The sequence below is a fragment of the Lissotriton helveticus genome, chromosome 1_1 (genome assembly GCF_964261635.1).
Source record: "Lissotriton helveticus chromosome 1_1, aLisHel1.1, whole genome shotgun sequence".
NCBI classification, from domain to species: Eukaryota; Metazoa; Chordata; class Amphibia; order Caudata; family Salamandridae; genus Lissotriton; species Lissotriton helveticus.
In genome coordinates, this window is record NC_136057.1 from 1,351,746,404 (window position 1) to 1,351,764,067 (window position 17,664).

At 46.8% G+C, this 17,664-nt stretch overlaps 1 protein-coding gene across 2 annotated transcripts in view; it reads left to right on the forward strand.

Annotated features, from left to right (window-relative positions):
• The window catches only part of MEI1 (meiotic double-stranded break formation protein 1), a 3,250,839-nt gene that overhangs the window by 853,831 nt on the left and 2,379,344 nt on the right, over positions 1 to 17,664 (forward strand). For both annotated transcript variants that reach the window (XM_078683295.1, XM_078683306.1), the window contains exon 9: positions 3,705 to 3,821. In XM_078683295.1, the coding sequence (XP_078539421.1) occupies positions 3,705 to 3,821 (117 nt within the window). The remainder of the gene's footprint in view (positions 1 to 3,704; positions 3,822 to 17,664) is intronic.

Genomic DNA, 17,664 nt, shown 5'->3' on the forward strand with positions numbered 1-17,664 from the left:
GCCAAGTTGATGCCACCTTTGTATCCCAGATGTGTATCTGTTGTTGTTGTGTTGGATATATGTGTGTTGGTTGTGGTATTGCTTCACTTCCTGGGTGTGCTATTGTGTTTGTGCTGTGCTGATTTGTGTTGTGTGGGTTGATGTTGTGTCACTCATGTCTGTGTGTGACTGGTATGCTTGGTGTTCACACACTGCTTATTGTGCGTGCAGTGCTGTGTATATGTTGCCCTGTCATTGCCTGGTGTGCATCCCCTGATGTCCTGCAGTGTTTGCTCTTTTTGCCTGTGCATCTGTTGTTTGTTTGATATGGCTGTGTTGTTCTGTGGTGGTGCACTTCTTGTGTGTGTTGTGGTATGTTGTCTGTGCATTGTTCCTGAGTGATTAGGTTGTGCACTCCTGTTGTGTTTGTGCTCCCATTGCCTTTCCACAGGTTGGCTGCACAGGGCATGTCTGTTTTTGTTGTTGTTCTCTGTGTGTTTCAGTTGGGTTATGTGTTTGTGTGTTGTTTTTATGAAGACATTTGTTCTGGCATCCCTGTGTGTGTGTGTGTGTGATGTTTGTGGCTACACCCAGGGTGTGTGTGTGTGTGTAGACTGGCAAGTATTGGCAGCCTTCAGTGTGTTTGGCACTGGTGTTGTGTGCTGCTGGTGTGAGGGGGGTATGTGTGTACATTACTCCTGGTGTTTGGCAGTCATGGAGTGTGTCAATGGGCCCTATGTGTTCTGCTGCTGTTGTACTCATATGAGGTGGTTGTATGCACTTGTGGCTGTTCACAGTTTGACTTCCGGGCCTTCCTTTCATCCTTGTGCCTATACATGGTTTGCCTTGCTGTCTCCCTGTGTTGTTGCACTATGATGTCTGTGGTTTTACTTCACAGACTGTACCATCCATGTGTGGTTTGATGGTCTGAGGGGGGTGTTCTGCGTTCCTTATCTTGCATGTGATGTGCACATGCTTGTTGTGTGTCTCCATGGCATTCCATTTGTGTGCATCCCACTTTGGCTTTCCGATTTGAGGTGCCCCATTGCTGTTGGCATTTGGGGTGTTTATGTGTCTGTGAGTCGGTCTATGGTATGTATGTGTGACTATGCAGGCTGTGCATCCATTTGTATGTTTGTTCCTTGTATGTGTTCATTTGGTGCTTGTACTCATTTTTGTTTCCCTGAGTGTGGGGGTGTTGTGGTGTGTGTGTTTCCCTGGCCCTGTGCTACTGTGCGGTGTGTTGTGTGTTCCTGTGCAGCCACTCCTGCTGTGGCTGTCTCCCTGGTTGTTTGTTGTGTGGTACAGGGTGTGGTTTGACCTGGCTTGTTGTTGTGCATGAGGGTGCACAGGATGGGCACATGGCATGTGCCTTCATGCGGTGTGCTAATGTGTGGTGGGAGGAGGTGTGGCCCTCAGGTCTTTGTGCCCTGCCCATGACTGGGACTGGCCCTGCCTTCTGCATTGTGCGCATGTATTCCCTTGTGTTCTCTGCTGCGATGACGTGACCGGGACATTGCTGAGAGATCGCGGTGACTTATGTATCCTGGATACGGAGGGGTGACTTTGTGGCAGGTGGGTCATGTGTGGGTGCCCTTGTGGATTCGTTCCTGTCCCTAGCAGGGTGTCTGATGTGGATTTGGACCCTGTGTCAGCCCATGTATTGTGTGTTGTGTTTGTGTAGTTGCGTACCTGCGGTGGCGTCCACGGCGCTCCATGAGTTGGTGATGTAGCAGGTACAGCACCGGAAAAACGTGTAGAGCTGGATCCATGGCGGTCGTGACCAAGTGGAGAGGACCGGGACTCTGGTTTTGCGTTCCCCTGTCGAGCTTCCGCCATCTCTGAATGTGCGGTGTCTCCGCTGCGGTGCATCTGCTAGTTTGGGGCATCCTAATTTGTGGAGCGGGGCAGACGTCATTCCACATAGCAGTGAATCTGCATTGGCTCTCACCACCGCCACGGCGGGCGCACTTTGATGACGGTGCGCGTCGCACCGCGGCGGACGGGAAATGATCTAAGTTTGGCCATACTAATATGGCGGACGTGAGTACCGCTGCTCGTGGGCAGAAAAATGCATTTTTCCGCACTGCTGGCATTGCGATGATGCCACCGCCCGACATCCTAATGGACCTCCAAATGTCTGTTTGTCCTGGATGGCTTAATATCCTTTCGACCGATCAAGGACGATATAAGACCAACAAACTTTGTAAAGCTGATTTACCAGCTTATTGTTTTAGGAAAAAATCGAACATTTTTATTTTTACATTGCCTTAATCAAAGCTTCTTGATATTGTTTGTACAGTATGTCTCCTGAGGGTTTACGTTGTAAATATCTTTCTCTTTGATTGGAAATTTAAATGTTGCGCTTAAATTCTTGAAATTATAACTTTCAAAAAGAATGACTCTCGAGCGCCTTGAATTCAGTAGCCTGGATATTCTTAAGGACTGAAAACAAGTTCTTTGTTCAAGTAGTCATGGTAGTACTAGGGAGAGACGCATGATCAAAAAGAAAAGATTCCTCTATTTGGTGCAGGAACAGTGGCCTGCTGTCAATTTCTTTCCTACTTCGTGAAATGCCTCACCTTGATAGCCTTCTTGTTGGCAACTAAATCTGCCAGGTGAAGTAGAGTAATGCAAGCTTTTTCTACTAAGGAGCCCTTTGTTAAGTTTTACAAGATCAAGATTCTGCTACAAATTCACTCGACTTTATCCTCAAAGTCAAGTCATTTTCATCAAACAGAAATATTCCTCCTAGAAATTTTCACTCCAGTGAAATGTCCTTTTAATTTACTAGATAATAACATATGCCTATCCATCTATTTGAAAAACATCACATCAGCTATTTGTCTCCTTTAGTGAAAGCTTGGTATTGCTCGATCTCTCACTGCTTGTATCACCCTGTGTTAGAACAAAGCATGTAGAACTGCGTTAGCTAGAGCTGCAGTGTTTTAATTCAACAGGGATGGAGAATCGAAAGCACAGCAACAATCTTAACTCTAGTGTCCCTCCTAGATACCTTTAAAGCAGCTGCACAGACAGACGTGCTATACATTCACCAAATAATTACTTCCTGGATGTATAGTGTGACACTCAGTACTCTGAAATTGTTTTGTTCAAGTGAATCATCTTTTACACATTTCTGATTCTGTATACTGCTTCCAACTCTAGATTAAACCTTGTGTATCTGTAAATGATTCAGTGTTGGAGAAGTTACTTCCTTGTCTCTACAGTTTCACAATTTACATTCTTCTAAACCTTTCGAAGATGGCCCCGGGTGGTGTTCAGGCCTTTCCACTTCAGTGGCTGAATTTGAACACATATAATGAGGTAGAAAGACTTCACAGACTAACGTATAACGAGTATGGAACTGATTTAGAGTTTGGCGGCGAGATTACTCTTTAATAAACGTGGATTATGTCCCTTCCACCGTTAAATAAGTGAATTATACTCTGTGGCCCTTTTATTAAGATAGACAAGCTATGCACCATGTTGGTGATGAAATAACCCAGCCACCTAACTCTAAATCAGGCCCTATGTCTTTATGCCCCATAATCAGAGGGTTTGGGATTTTCCAGCTTGACACAGGCAAAGATTCAAAAGATGGGAATCTACGAGAATACCAAAAGTGAAAACAGTCATTGCATGCAAGTAAATTTTTCTTATTTGTTCTCATAGAAACATGATTACTCATATGTACTTTTTTTCTACTTTTCCTACCTTTTAAGAGTTCCTGTTTGAACAGCTGTCCTGCACCAGTGAGGTCCTGATTTGGTCAATATATTGCTGCCTGCTACTGCTGGCGGAAGAGAGACTCTTCTTTTCTAAGTGCCACACAGTCTATGGTAAATTATTTCAATCTCATTATTAACTTCTCATTGTATCTCGAAGTTCTACCTAGCTTTGGCTAAATGAAACTATAACAGATGGGACCAGATTACATATAGTAGTGTTCGCCAACGCGGGTTTCTCTCCGTATTCACAAACCTAGAATAATGATGTACCTCTAGTGTGGATCCCGGCACACTTTTCAATGTTAAAACATATGAAAATGCCCATCTATTTTTTTTTTAGGAAGTCCAAATAGAGCAAAACATATTCCTCCCAATGTTCATATGCTATTACTGTTTCCCCCTGCAGTTCCGGAGAACTATGAACATTTTAAAAACATGTTTTATGTTAATCTGTTGCTGTGCCATACCCCTGGGAATTTATAATACTAATAATTTGTTTATGATATAACACTTAATAATGCATTTGTTCGTTATTCTTAGTGATGCAAATAACAGGTGTTAACATTTCCCAATTTCGATAGTACTTAGGCACGAAACCTAATGTGTTTCATAATGAAACCCAATTCTAATATGCCTAGAAAGCACTGCTCTTTTAACACAGCTCCCTTCAGTCACTCCTGTGAGGGAATGGTCAAAGCACGCATTGTGCCAAATTATTCTCTTCAGGTTTGAATTTGTATTTATGTTGTGCAGGAGACTTCATGAATATTAAGCCTCCTACAGTCTTTTACAGCATATTCTTACATTACAGCCCTGCTCAGATACTGTTTGACTACGTGGGGCATCAAGTAGTCAAACAGTATCTGAGCAGGTGCTCTACAAGCTAAGAATAAGTGCCTGAGGGTGAAATGATCGATCCCCAAACTTTGTGCCTTCATCCAGCCTGTGACTCCTACCACGTCTTTACATTTTTCTCCTGCGGCACAGTATGTATGGATCCCATTCCTCTGGAATTTCAGGGAGGTTGGACTAAGCTATACTAAGTAATGGTTGCTTAATTCGGGATAGGCCTATCCAGCTTAGAAATATTATACCAGTTTGATCAGGTTTGAAAAACAGTATCCTGCAGTTTGTCTTCAGCCTTTCTTGTACTACTTCATCTTCTTTGAGATGCCTGCAGACTTGGCCCCGAAAAAATTAATGTCACCTCTGTGCCTCACTAGGTGCAGCAGTATTGCCTAAGGCTGAAATATATCATAATCAGCAACAAAGGTTTTCTTGATTTTTTTTAGTCTATGAAGAAAAAAAAGAGGTAACAGTTTTATGTTTTATAGAACCCCAACCCCTGCTTGGGTTTCCGTTTTTCCAGTTTTTTGTCTAGAGAAAGAGCAAAGAACTCACCACCATCATCAACGCCTCCATTTCCTCTTCCACCTTCTCAGAAGAATGGAATCACGTCGAAGTCAAACCACTGCTCAAAAAACCTTCCACAGACACAAAAGATCTCAAGAAGCATAAGCCCATCTCTCAGCTCCCCTTTTTTATGTTTTATTTATTGAGATTTTACAAACCATCAACTTCCAACATAAGGCATTGGATACAGAGCTTTGTAGAATGATTTCGATACAGTAAGTAGTAGCATTTACAAGGGTACTCAACAGCACAGATACAGCACGAATCTCTTCTCACGCAAGACAGTATAAACTATTGTATAGCTAAATTAGGGCTGCTGAGGAGCCGGGAATGCACCCAACCGTCATGTTCATGGTAGGCATGGGCTATGCGCTTCATACCACGTAAGTGGGCCTCTAGTTCAAGCCTGATTCTCTTATCTGCTGCTACCCACAGATAGGCCTGTTCCCTGGGATTACCAGATCCACATCCTGCAGCCTCCTCTGACCCCCAGTGCCTTCCCCTCAGTCTGCTGTGAACGCGCCTATACCAGGAATGGTTCCCAAATGTCTCTTGGCCTAGATGCAGGAAGTATCAGTTCCCAGAATGTCGTTAATTGTGTATGCCCAAAAAGATATCTCTTATCCAGTCCTTCAATCTGGGGATCACCCTCTTGCCCCAATGTATGGCTACCCTGCGTTTAACAAAGAGCAATAGCATAGCATGCAATTTCTTATGTTCCGGCGGTGTGTCTTTCACATAACCCAATAGACCTATTTAGGGCTTGGGTTCCGATGGTGTGTTTATGATATCATGAATTGTGTGGAAAGTCTTAACCAAGAATTCAGCCAGCCCGGGGCAATCCCATGCCATGTGTATGAATGTGGCCGGGCTAAATCCACATCTCCAGCACCTATCATCCCCCCTAATCTTCATTCTGTGCAACTGAACTGGTGTTCTATAAAACGTGTGGAGGAATTTAAAGTGAATCAACCACAGTATATAATTTGGCAATAAAGCTCTAAGCTGCCCACAACAAAATGCCCATTGCTCATCAGTTAACAGGGTTTGTAAGTCTGAGTTCCAGCCCTGTATAGCTCCTTTGGCGTGGTGATAGGGGCCGAATTCTGCATATTACTACAGAGAGTGTGATTAGTCTACGAGTAGATGTTGTCTTGATAATATTCTCAAGTGCCATAAATGTGGACGGGGGATCTGGGAAGGTCTCATGTATTTGTTTACAGGTGGAGCGTAGTCTGTAATATAGGGAGAGCGCCGGAAGTATCCCGGCCCTCCTGGTTATCGTCTCCGTCGGGGCCTTAAAACTGCCATCAGGGTATAAGTCCTCGAATGTTTGTAGGCTTCTCTCAGCTCCCCTTGTCTGTCAAAGTCCTGGAAATGGTCCTGGAAACTGCCAACGCACTAACTACCTAGAGAACAATGACCTCCTAGAACCCTCCCAATCAGGGTTCCAGTCGAACCATAGCACAGAAGCCGCCTAATCGCCGCCACCGACGACATCGGGTCTTTCCCAGACCTGGGAGAAACTGCTGCCCTAATCTTCCTCGACCTCTCTGCAGCTTTCGACACTCTGTCACACCACACCCTACTAAATAGCTTCCATCAGATAGTAATTCAAGAAAACACCCTCAAATGGATCACATCCTTCCCCACCAGAAGAACCTAGAGCATCTACCTTCCACCATACACCTCGGACCCCAAGAACATCATCTGCGGCGTCCCCCAAGGGTACTCTCTCAGCCTCACCCATTTTAACAACTACATGACAACTCTTGGAAAAATTGTCAGGACCCATGGTCTAAACGTCATATCATACTCTGACGACACCCAGCTCACCCTCTAGCTATCCGCTGATCCCTTCACCACCAAGGCCAATTTCCACTTATGCATAACGAGCATCACCCACTGAATGCAAACAAACTGCCTCAAACTCAAAACCAACACGTCAGAAGTACTCTTCTTCAGAAATGACAAATTCCCATGGAAAGGCTCCTGGTGGCCTGTGTAAATGGGACCCTCTTCCACTTTCAAAGAACATGCCAGGAATCTTGGCATCATACTGGACAGCATACTAATCATGAGAACCTAGATCAATGCAGTATACGCAGCCTGCCCCTTCACTCTCCGAATGCCCAGGAAAATCTTCAAATGGCTCCCAGTCAGCACCAGACGCACTGTAACCCATGCTCTTATCACCAGCCACCTGGTCTATGGCAACACTCTCTAAGTGGGAGTCACCGCACACCTACTAAAGAGACTACAGACCATACTTTACTCAGCCACCAGACTCGTCTTCAATCTCCAGAGATGGGCCTACATTCCCCAACACCTCAAGAAGCTCCACTGGCTCCCGGTGCCATTTCAAGATGCTCATGCACACCTTCAAATCCCTTCACAATCAGGGACCGGCCTAAGCCAGTCACCATCTGATTTTCTACCAGCCCTCCAGGCACCTGCCTGCCTCGCCCACACCCACTACATCCACCAAAGCAAGAGCGGCGGATGCTTCTTATCCAGTATTGGGGTATCTGTCATAGAGTCACACGCTTGAGTACTATGTCTGACAAGAAAGGCCTGTTTCGTCCCTGCAAGACCTGTGGGAAAAAGAGGGTGTACATAGATGACCCACACAAAGACTGCATCTACTGCCTCCATCCACAGCATTAGGTAAAACAGTGCAAAATATGTCACACTTTTTCCTCCAAGACTCTGCGGACAGAGAGGACAAGCTACTTTTGTGGCTTGAAATGAAAGAGAAAACATCTTCTGATGATGAGAGTGACATCTCTTCCAAGTCTCACAAGAGAGCCAGATCACCTGAGAGTAAGTCCGAAGAGGCCAAGGAAGACAAAAAAACTCTCTTCAGACCAAAGATACTCTTAAACAGGAGAAACATAAGAAAATCTCCTCAAAGACCACCTTGTGGTCACATTCACCAACTTCGAAGGAAATGAAGCATTAGTCTGCCTTGTTGTAAGGCTTATTGAGGCCTAAGTCCTCTAAGAAATCCCTCTTGGCGTCAGTATCACCGTCGACGCTGCGAACATCGATGATGATGACCCCAACCCTCTCGTCGAGGGCACCAACGTAATTCACGGTAGTCATTGGTGCTTACATTTCGTCGACGACAGCTATACCATCGACAAAGGTCTTGTCAACAGTGACACCATCCACACCACCACCGTCGGCGATGAAACCACCGCCGATGATGGCCTCGTCGACGGCAGATCCGTCAGCGTCACACTAGTCGGCAGTGCACACGTCGACAACACCGGTGTCGACGAAGGCTTCTAAAGAGTTCTTGCTAACTGCAGTATCATCGCCGCCACCACACAGCATGGTTCCAAAATGGGCAGGGCACCTCTACAACCTAAGTTCACATCACAAGTCTCTCCTTTGCTCCCTAGTCACTTTCTGGACATGGAAGAAACGGACAATGACGGTCTGTTTGGGAGAATTACAAGTAAAATGTCAGGAGGAAGACGAAGATTATTATGATGAAGAGCATTATTACTAACATTATTAACCTGTTCCTCCAAAACAATTCCATCCGTATAGATAATATGTGGACCCTTCCTTGACAAGACTCTACACAGCTCCCGCCCTCCTTGATCCAGGACTTATAAGCTATGTTAACAGGTTATAGGAAACAGTGCCACAACCTCAAGAAGAGTATACTGAGACACCACAAGCACCACCTGTGGTACCTTCTATGCCAACATTACTTCCGCCTCCCACTCCTAGATTGCCACTTCGTCCCATCATACCAGTGCCTTCTAGGGATGATCCACCCCCTTCTCAGGATGACGCGGAAGAGGGCGAAATTCAAAATCATCCACCAGCTACGGATGAGTCGGATGATTATATTATACCTATGTGATCCCCACCTCCATATCAACCTTCTGACTCTCCTCCAGAGGATATCTGAGGTTCTCACAACCTAATGGATAGAGCTGCTTCCAGATTTCACCTGCCTATCACAGTGAAGCAATCAGACAGCTTCCTTTATGATTTGAAGGAGGAAACGAGGAAGTCAGTTCGCTCCATCCTTATTATCGTATTTGGCAAGAGGGGCTTATGGGTATGAAATCGCCAGCCACAGTGGTGGCTGTTCTTCCTTGGGTTGACAAGAAATATAGAACACCGGAGTATTTCCCTGCATGCCTACAGAGCACCCAAAAACGGCATTCTGTGATATCCCAGACAACACAGAGATGGTCAAAAAACCCTTCAACCCCCATTTCATCTCCACCTGGCAAAGAGGGACCTGCCTTAGATAGTATTGAAAGTGCTTCTTTGCCATGTCTGCTATAACCATGCGAGTGGCTAAAACCTTGGCGATTCTAGGCCATTATGACTGCTTGATCTGGTCAGAAATTGGTGCTATGTTGGATCTCATTCCTGGAGATAGAAGGTAGGAAGCCATGAAGATATTAATGGAAGGAGAGCGCACAGCCGCTGAGGTCACCGATTGCGCCATGGATATAGCCGCCACAGGCTTCAGAAAACAAACCAGTGCAGCGGTTTTAAGACGCCAAGGATGTCTTAGAGCAACATCATTCAAACCTGAGGTCCAATTTAAAATCCTGGACATTGCATATGATGGATACACTTTATTCAGGAAGCCGATTAACGACGCCTTTTTGGCCATTAAAACCGACACGAATACAGCCAAGTCCCTAGGGGTCCTACAATATCAAAATGTGCCCTTTCGAGGAGCACGGGGAAGGGGTTTTTTGAGTTATAGAGATGCATACCAGCGCACCCAGCAGACTTTCCAGTCACAGTATCAACAAGGTTACCAACAACCAGCATATAGACAACCATCTAGAGCTGGTTTCTCCAGACAGGGCTGTCACTGGAAGCCACCTTCCCAGAGCCGCGACACAGGTCGCAAGCAGTGACCACAGTCAGTTTCCAGCTCCTACTAACTTCACCGCAGATGCTTCTATGGAGGGTTTCCCAGGCCATTTACAAAATCTCCAAATTCAAGGGAAATGGTCCTCATCTCAACAACTGATGCACATCAACATGCAGGAGCTCAAAGCCATGTTTCTCTCCCTGCAGGCTTTCCTCCAACAGATGGCAGGATCCTCGGTGCTGGTCTGTATGGACAACATAACCAGCATCATGTACATCAACAAGCAAGGAGGAACCAGGGGCCAGATGTAGGTAATTCTATTTTACCACTTCTTAAATACTGAATTTTAACGATTTGGTATTTAAGAAGTGGTAAAATAGAGGGGGGGGGGGGGATGTAGGTATTTCAGATTCGGTAAATACCGAATCGTTAAGATTCGGTGTTTGCCGATTCTGTAAATACCGATTTGGTAATGCCCATTGATTCCTATGGGCATTGAAGCCCATAGGAATCAATGGGCATTACCGAATCGATATTTACAGAATCGGTAAATACCGATTCCAGCAAGGGTGCAGGGGTGTCACTTTGACACCCTCTAGCACCCCAAATACAGGCATGTGTGCCTTGTGGCATGTGGCACACAGACATGCCCTAAGGGCATGTCTGTCTGTCACATGGCATAGGTGTGCATGCACACATGTGCATGCACACCTGGATTCGGTATTTTACCACCCAATTGGATTGGGTGGTAAAATACCGAATCTGTAAGGCTTTTTGGACTCAGAAGAGTCCCACCTACATCTGGCAGTTACAGAATCGGTAAATTTTGGCCCCCTACATCACAAATACCCATTTACCGGTCGGTAACGGCCGAAATCGGCCGTTACCGGTCGGTAAATGGCCTCCTACATCTGGCCCCAAAACTCTAACACTATCTCAGGAATCTCAGGAGCTTTGAAGATGGCTAACATATAATGAAATATCCTTAAAACAGGGTATGTGCCGGGGCTTCAAAGCACACTTGCAGATGCTCTCAGTAGGACAAAGGACAGTTGCCACAAGTGGGAACAAAACCAGCGTCAATTGGAAAAGGCGTTCTTTCAATAGCGGAAACCGGCACTGGACCTTTTTGCAACGTACAACAATACCAAATGCTGGTTCTCTGCCAGCAGATTCCCTCTCCCAAGTTAATGGGGGAATACCCTTTCGATGCAGTGGTCTGGAGGATATATGTGTACGCCTCCCCCCCCCGCTGATTCCCAAACTACTCACCAAGAAGATAGCAGAACACTGTCTCCTACTATTGACTGCCCACATGTTACCCAGGCAACATTGGTTTTCGGAGATTCTCCTCCTATCAGAAGTCAAGCCCATTCACCTTCTACCAACTCCAACTCTTCTGACAATGAACATGGGCCCGGTATGTCACTCAGAGCCAGCATCTCTTCAATTGCAAGCATGCCTCCTGAATTTTATGAATTTCTGGATTTGAACATCATGCAAGAATGTAAGGATATTCTCTCCAGTTCTGGAGCGGAACGCACCAACAAAACTTACAGATTGACATGAAGAAGATTTTGTCATTGCTCCCAGTAGAACAATTTACATCCGTTCCTTGCACCTTCAGGACAAATACTACCATATTTGCTCTCTCTGGATAAGTCAGGCCTGGTCTGTGCATTAGTAAAGGTCCACCTTGCCGCCATCTCTCGATACAGACGCTTGTCTTTGTTCCACCAGAATTGTAAAACAATTCATGAAAGGGCTTTTCCTAACCTTTCCTCCGGCGAGAGCTCCTCCTCCGGAGGGCATCTTAATGTGGTCCTCTCACAGCTAATGAAGTAACCTTTTGATCCCATCCATAGGGCTGACATAACATTTCTTTCGTGGAAAGTTGCTCTCCTCCTCGCTCTAACATCTACCAGAAGAGGTAGTGAAATACTGGCTTTTACTACCAAAGAACATTTTCTACGCTTCACAAATGACTTTGTGGTTCTCAGGACAAATCCTAAATTTATCCCAAAGGATCTGTCACAATTCCACCTAAATGAGCCTGTTATTCTCAGAACTTTCTTTCCCAGTCCTGCTATGCCAGCTGAACAGGCACTACACACTCTGAACATTACGTGGTCTCACATTCTACCTGCAAAAGACTAAGAGCATCTGCACCTGCTTTTTGTAGCCTATGGACAAGGTTGTCAATTCACTGCAGTTTCAACGGCGACCATTGCCAGACAGTTCTCAGCTACAATCCTAGTCAGCCATGTCAAAGCAGGCAAACCTGTGGCAAAGAAGGCTAGGGTGCATTCCACAAGCGCAGTTGCTACTTCAGCTGCTCTGTGTGCAGGCATTCCAGTGGAGAAGATATACCGGGCTGCAACGTGGAAAACCACCCACACGTTCACGTTGCACGACTGCCTGGAATCAACGCGGCGCAGTGACGCAGCCGTAGGCCAGGCAGTGTTACACCATCTATTTCAATAAGGTGAGCCTCTTTCAATAGAGATGTTTATTTATGTTAAAGATTAACTGTGTTTCAATTTTGGAAATGTTGTTAACTAACACATATTGACTTATCCATAATTGTACACAGGAATATTTATTTTCTGTCTTTATACATTTTTACATGTACATACATACATACATACATATATATATATATATTCATCACACAAGGTTTGCCACAAACAGAAGGGCCCACACGGGTAAGTATGCTCCACAATTTAATGAAGGCTGCAGCGTGCGTCAGACACAGAAATTCACCACAAATTTGGACTGCCAACGCGTTTCGGGCCCCCGCCCTTCGTCACAGTCTCGGTCCATTTGAAAGTTGCATGGCAGAAAGGCACCTGAATTTAATGTCGATACCCGCCCAAGTGGGCGTGGCTGTTCGCACATCCCTCTGGTACCAGTAGTACCTAATTGTATTCCTCCAGTGAGTCTGCCACGCACAAAGTTAGTAATACTCGATAAAATCCCCAGTGGGTTGGTGTACTCCTGTGTACTGCGGCCGCTTGCATCTTGTAGTCTCCATTACGAGCACCACTCCTGTAGCGGTGCACACCCCATGGCGTCACCCAGGTCCGCTCCTGCAGGAGGGCTAGTTCCACGGCTTTGGCATAGCCGTACAAATTCATCACACAAAGTTTGCCACAAACAGAAGGGCCCACATGGGTAAGTATGCTCCACATAACGCGTTGGCAGTCCAAATTTGTGGTGAATTTCTGTGTCTGACGCACGCTGCAGCCTTCATTAAATTGTGGAGGGATTGAGGACCCCCCACTGTCCCTAACAGAGAGGGCACGGCTCGGGGTATGGGGTCGCCGGGGCCATAAGTGGCCCGGGAGGGGGGCCACGCGGCCCCCCTCCCCAATTATAAAAGAAAACAAAAAGGTAAGGCCGGCCCCTCCAAAAATTACATTAAAAAAAATGGCCAGGTCCCCGTGGGCAATTATGGCATTGGGAGGGGGTCCACGCGGCCCCTTCCAAATTTATATAAAAAAGGGGTCAGGCCCTGGGGGATGGGGTCCCCAGGGTCAAAATATTAGGAAAAGAAGGGGGGGCCAGACAGCCCCCCTTATTATTATTATTATTTTTTTAAAAGACCAACATGGCGCCCCCTCCCTGCAGCATTTTGCAAATGCGCCCCCTGGCGCGTTTGCAGATGGGAAACTAATTCCCCTTGTAAAAACATGAGGCAGGAAAACTCAAACCACAACCACACACACACAGCACCACACACACACACAACCACACCCACAACCACATACACACAACCACACACACACACAACCACACACACAACCCCACACACCAACATAACCACACACACAACCACACACATAACCACACACACACGCAACCACTCACAACCACACACATACAACCACACACACCCACCCACACACACACACACACACACCTCACACACAGACAACCACACACACACCCACAACCACACACAACCAACCACACACACACAACCACACACACACACACACAACCACACAGACACACCCACACACACAACACACACTCACAACCACACATACACACAACCACACACAGAACACACACAACCACACACACCCAACAACACACACCACACACACACCCAGCCACACAAACAATCACACCCAACCACACACACATAACCACACACACAACCACACCCACAACCACCCACAACCACAAACACACACAACCACACACAAACACAACCACACACATACAACCACACACACAACCACACACAACCACAACCACACACACAACTACACACACAACCACAACCCCCCCGCACAACCACACACACACAACCACACCCACAACCACACCTACAACCACCCACACAACCACACACACCCAACTACACACAACCACACACACAAACACACGCAAACACACACAACCACGCCCACAACCACGCCCACAACCACACCCACAACCCCACACACAACCCCACACACAACCAGACACACAACCATACACACCCACACACACACAACCACACACACATACAACCACACACACACCAACAACCACACACACAACCACACATACAACCACAGACACAACACCACACCCACACAACCACATACAACTACACCCACAACCACACACACAAACACAACCACACACACACAAACACACACAACCACACACACACACAAACAACAGCACCCAAACCCACAACCACACCCAAATCCACAACCACATACACACACAACCACACACACAACTACACCCAGCCACACACACGCAAACACACACAACCACACATACACAACCACACCCACAACCACACCCACAACCACACCCAACCACACACAACCACATACACACACACACACAACCACACACACATACAACCACACACACACAAACAACCACACACATAACCACACACAACCAGACACAACTCCACACCCACACAACCACATACAACTACACCCACAACCACATACACAAACACAACCACACACACACACAAACACACACAACCATACCCACACACACACACACAAACAACAACACCCAAACCCACAACCACACCCAAACCCACAGCCACATACACACACAACCGCACACACCACACCCAGCCACACCCATACTCAACCACACACACACACACCACACACACAACCACAACCACACCCGACCACACCCAACCACACACACAACCACACACACAATCACAACCACACACACACAACCACATACACACACAACCACACAAACACAACCACACACACAACCACACACACACACTAACACATCCACCCACAACCACACACACAAACACACACAACCACACACACACAGCCACACACACAACCACACTCACAACCACACACACACACAACTACACACACACAACCACGCCCACAACCATACTCACAAACACAACCACACACACAAACACACACACACACACAACCACACACATATAACCACACACACACAACCTCACACGCACACAACCACACACAACCAACCACACACACAACCACACACACCTACAACCAGACAGACATACACAACACACACACTCACAACCACACACACACACACACACAACCACACACAGAAAACACCCAACCACACACACCCAACCACACACACAACCACGCACACACCCAACCACACAAACAACCACACCCAACCACACACATAACCACACACACAACCACACCCACAACCACACACAACCACAAACACACACACAACCGCACACAAACACAACCACACACAACCACACATATACAACCACACACACAACCACGACACACACAACCACAACCACCACCCCGCACACCCACACACACCCACAACCACACCCACAACCACACCTACAACCACACACACAACCATAACCACACACACAAACACACACACAACCACACACACACAACCATGCCCACAACCACACCCACAACCACACTCACAACCACACACACAACCACAACCACACACACAACCCCACACACAACCACACACATACACACCCACATACAACCACACACACATACAACCACACACACACAAACAACCACACATACAACAACAGACACAACACCACACCCACACAACCACACACAACCGCATACAACTACACCCAAAACCACACACACACACAAACACAACCACACACACAACCACACCCAAACCCACAACCACACACACATACACACACAACCACACACACAACCACACCCAGCCACACCCATACTCAACCACACAGACACACAACCACACACACAACCACACACACAACCATACACACAACCACATACACACACAACCACACAAACACAACCACACACACAAAGCCGCTCACACAACCACACTCACAACCACACACACACAACCACACATACACAACCACGCCCACAACCATACTCACAACCACACACACAACCACACACACAAACACACATACACAACCACACCCATACTCAACCACACACACACAACCACACGCACCCACCCACACAACCACACACACAACCACACACACACCCAACCACACCCAACCACACACACTAACACATCCACCCACAACCACACACACAGCCACACACACAAACACACACCCACACACAACCACACACACTAACACATCAACCCACAACCACACACACATCCACACACACAGCCACACACACAACCACACACACACAACCACACACACACAACCACATTCACAACCACGCACAACCACACACACTAACACATCCACCCACAACCACACACACAAACACCCACAACCACACACACAACCACACACACAGCCATACGCACAACCACACCCACAACCACACCCACAACCACACACACAACCACACACACACAACCACACACACTACCACACACATATAACCACACAAACACAACCTCACACACACAACCACACACACACCGACACACATACAACCACACACAACCAACCACACACACACACAAAACCACCCCCACGCACACAACCACACCCACACATACAACCACACACACACTCACAACCACACACACACAACCACACACAGAACACACACAACCACACACACAACCACACACACACCCAACCACACAAACAACCACACATACAACCACATAACCCCACACAACCACACAGAACCACAAACACACACACAAACACACAACCACACACACATACAACCACACAACCACAACCACACACACACAACTACACACTACCACAACCCCCCCGCACAACCACACCCACACACACCCACAACTACACCTACAACCACACCCACAACCACACACACAACCACACACACACACACACAGCCACACACACACAACCACCCACAAACAACAACAACCACACACACAACCGCAAAAAAAGTTTTCGGAAAAATTCTGATTCCACCAGAATCCAAGTCCTCCACAACCACACACACAACCACACATACACAACCACACCCATACTCAACCACACACACACAACCACACACACCCACCCACACAACCACACACACAACCACACACACACCCAACCACACCCAACCACACACACTAACACATCCACCCACAACCACACACACAGCCACACACACAAACACACACCCACACACAACCACACACACTAACACATCAACCCACAACCACACACACATCCACACACACAGCCACACACACAAGCACACACACACA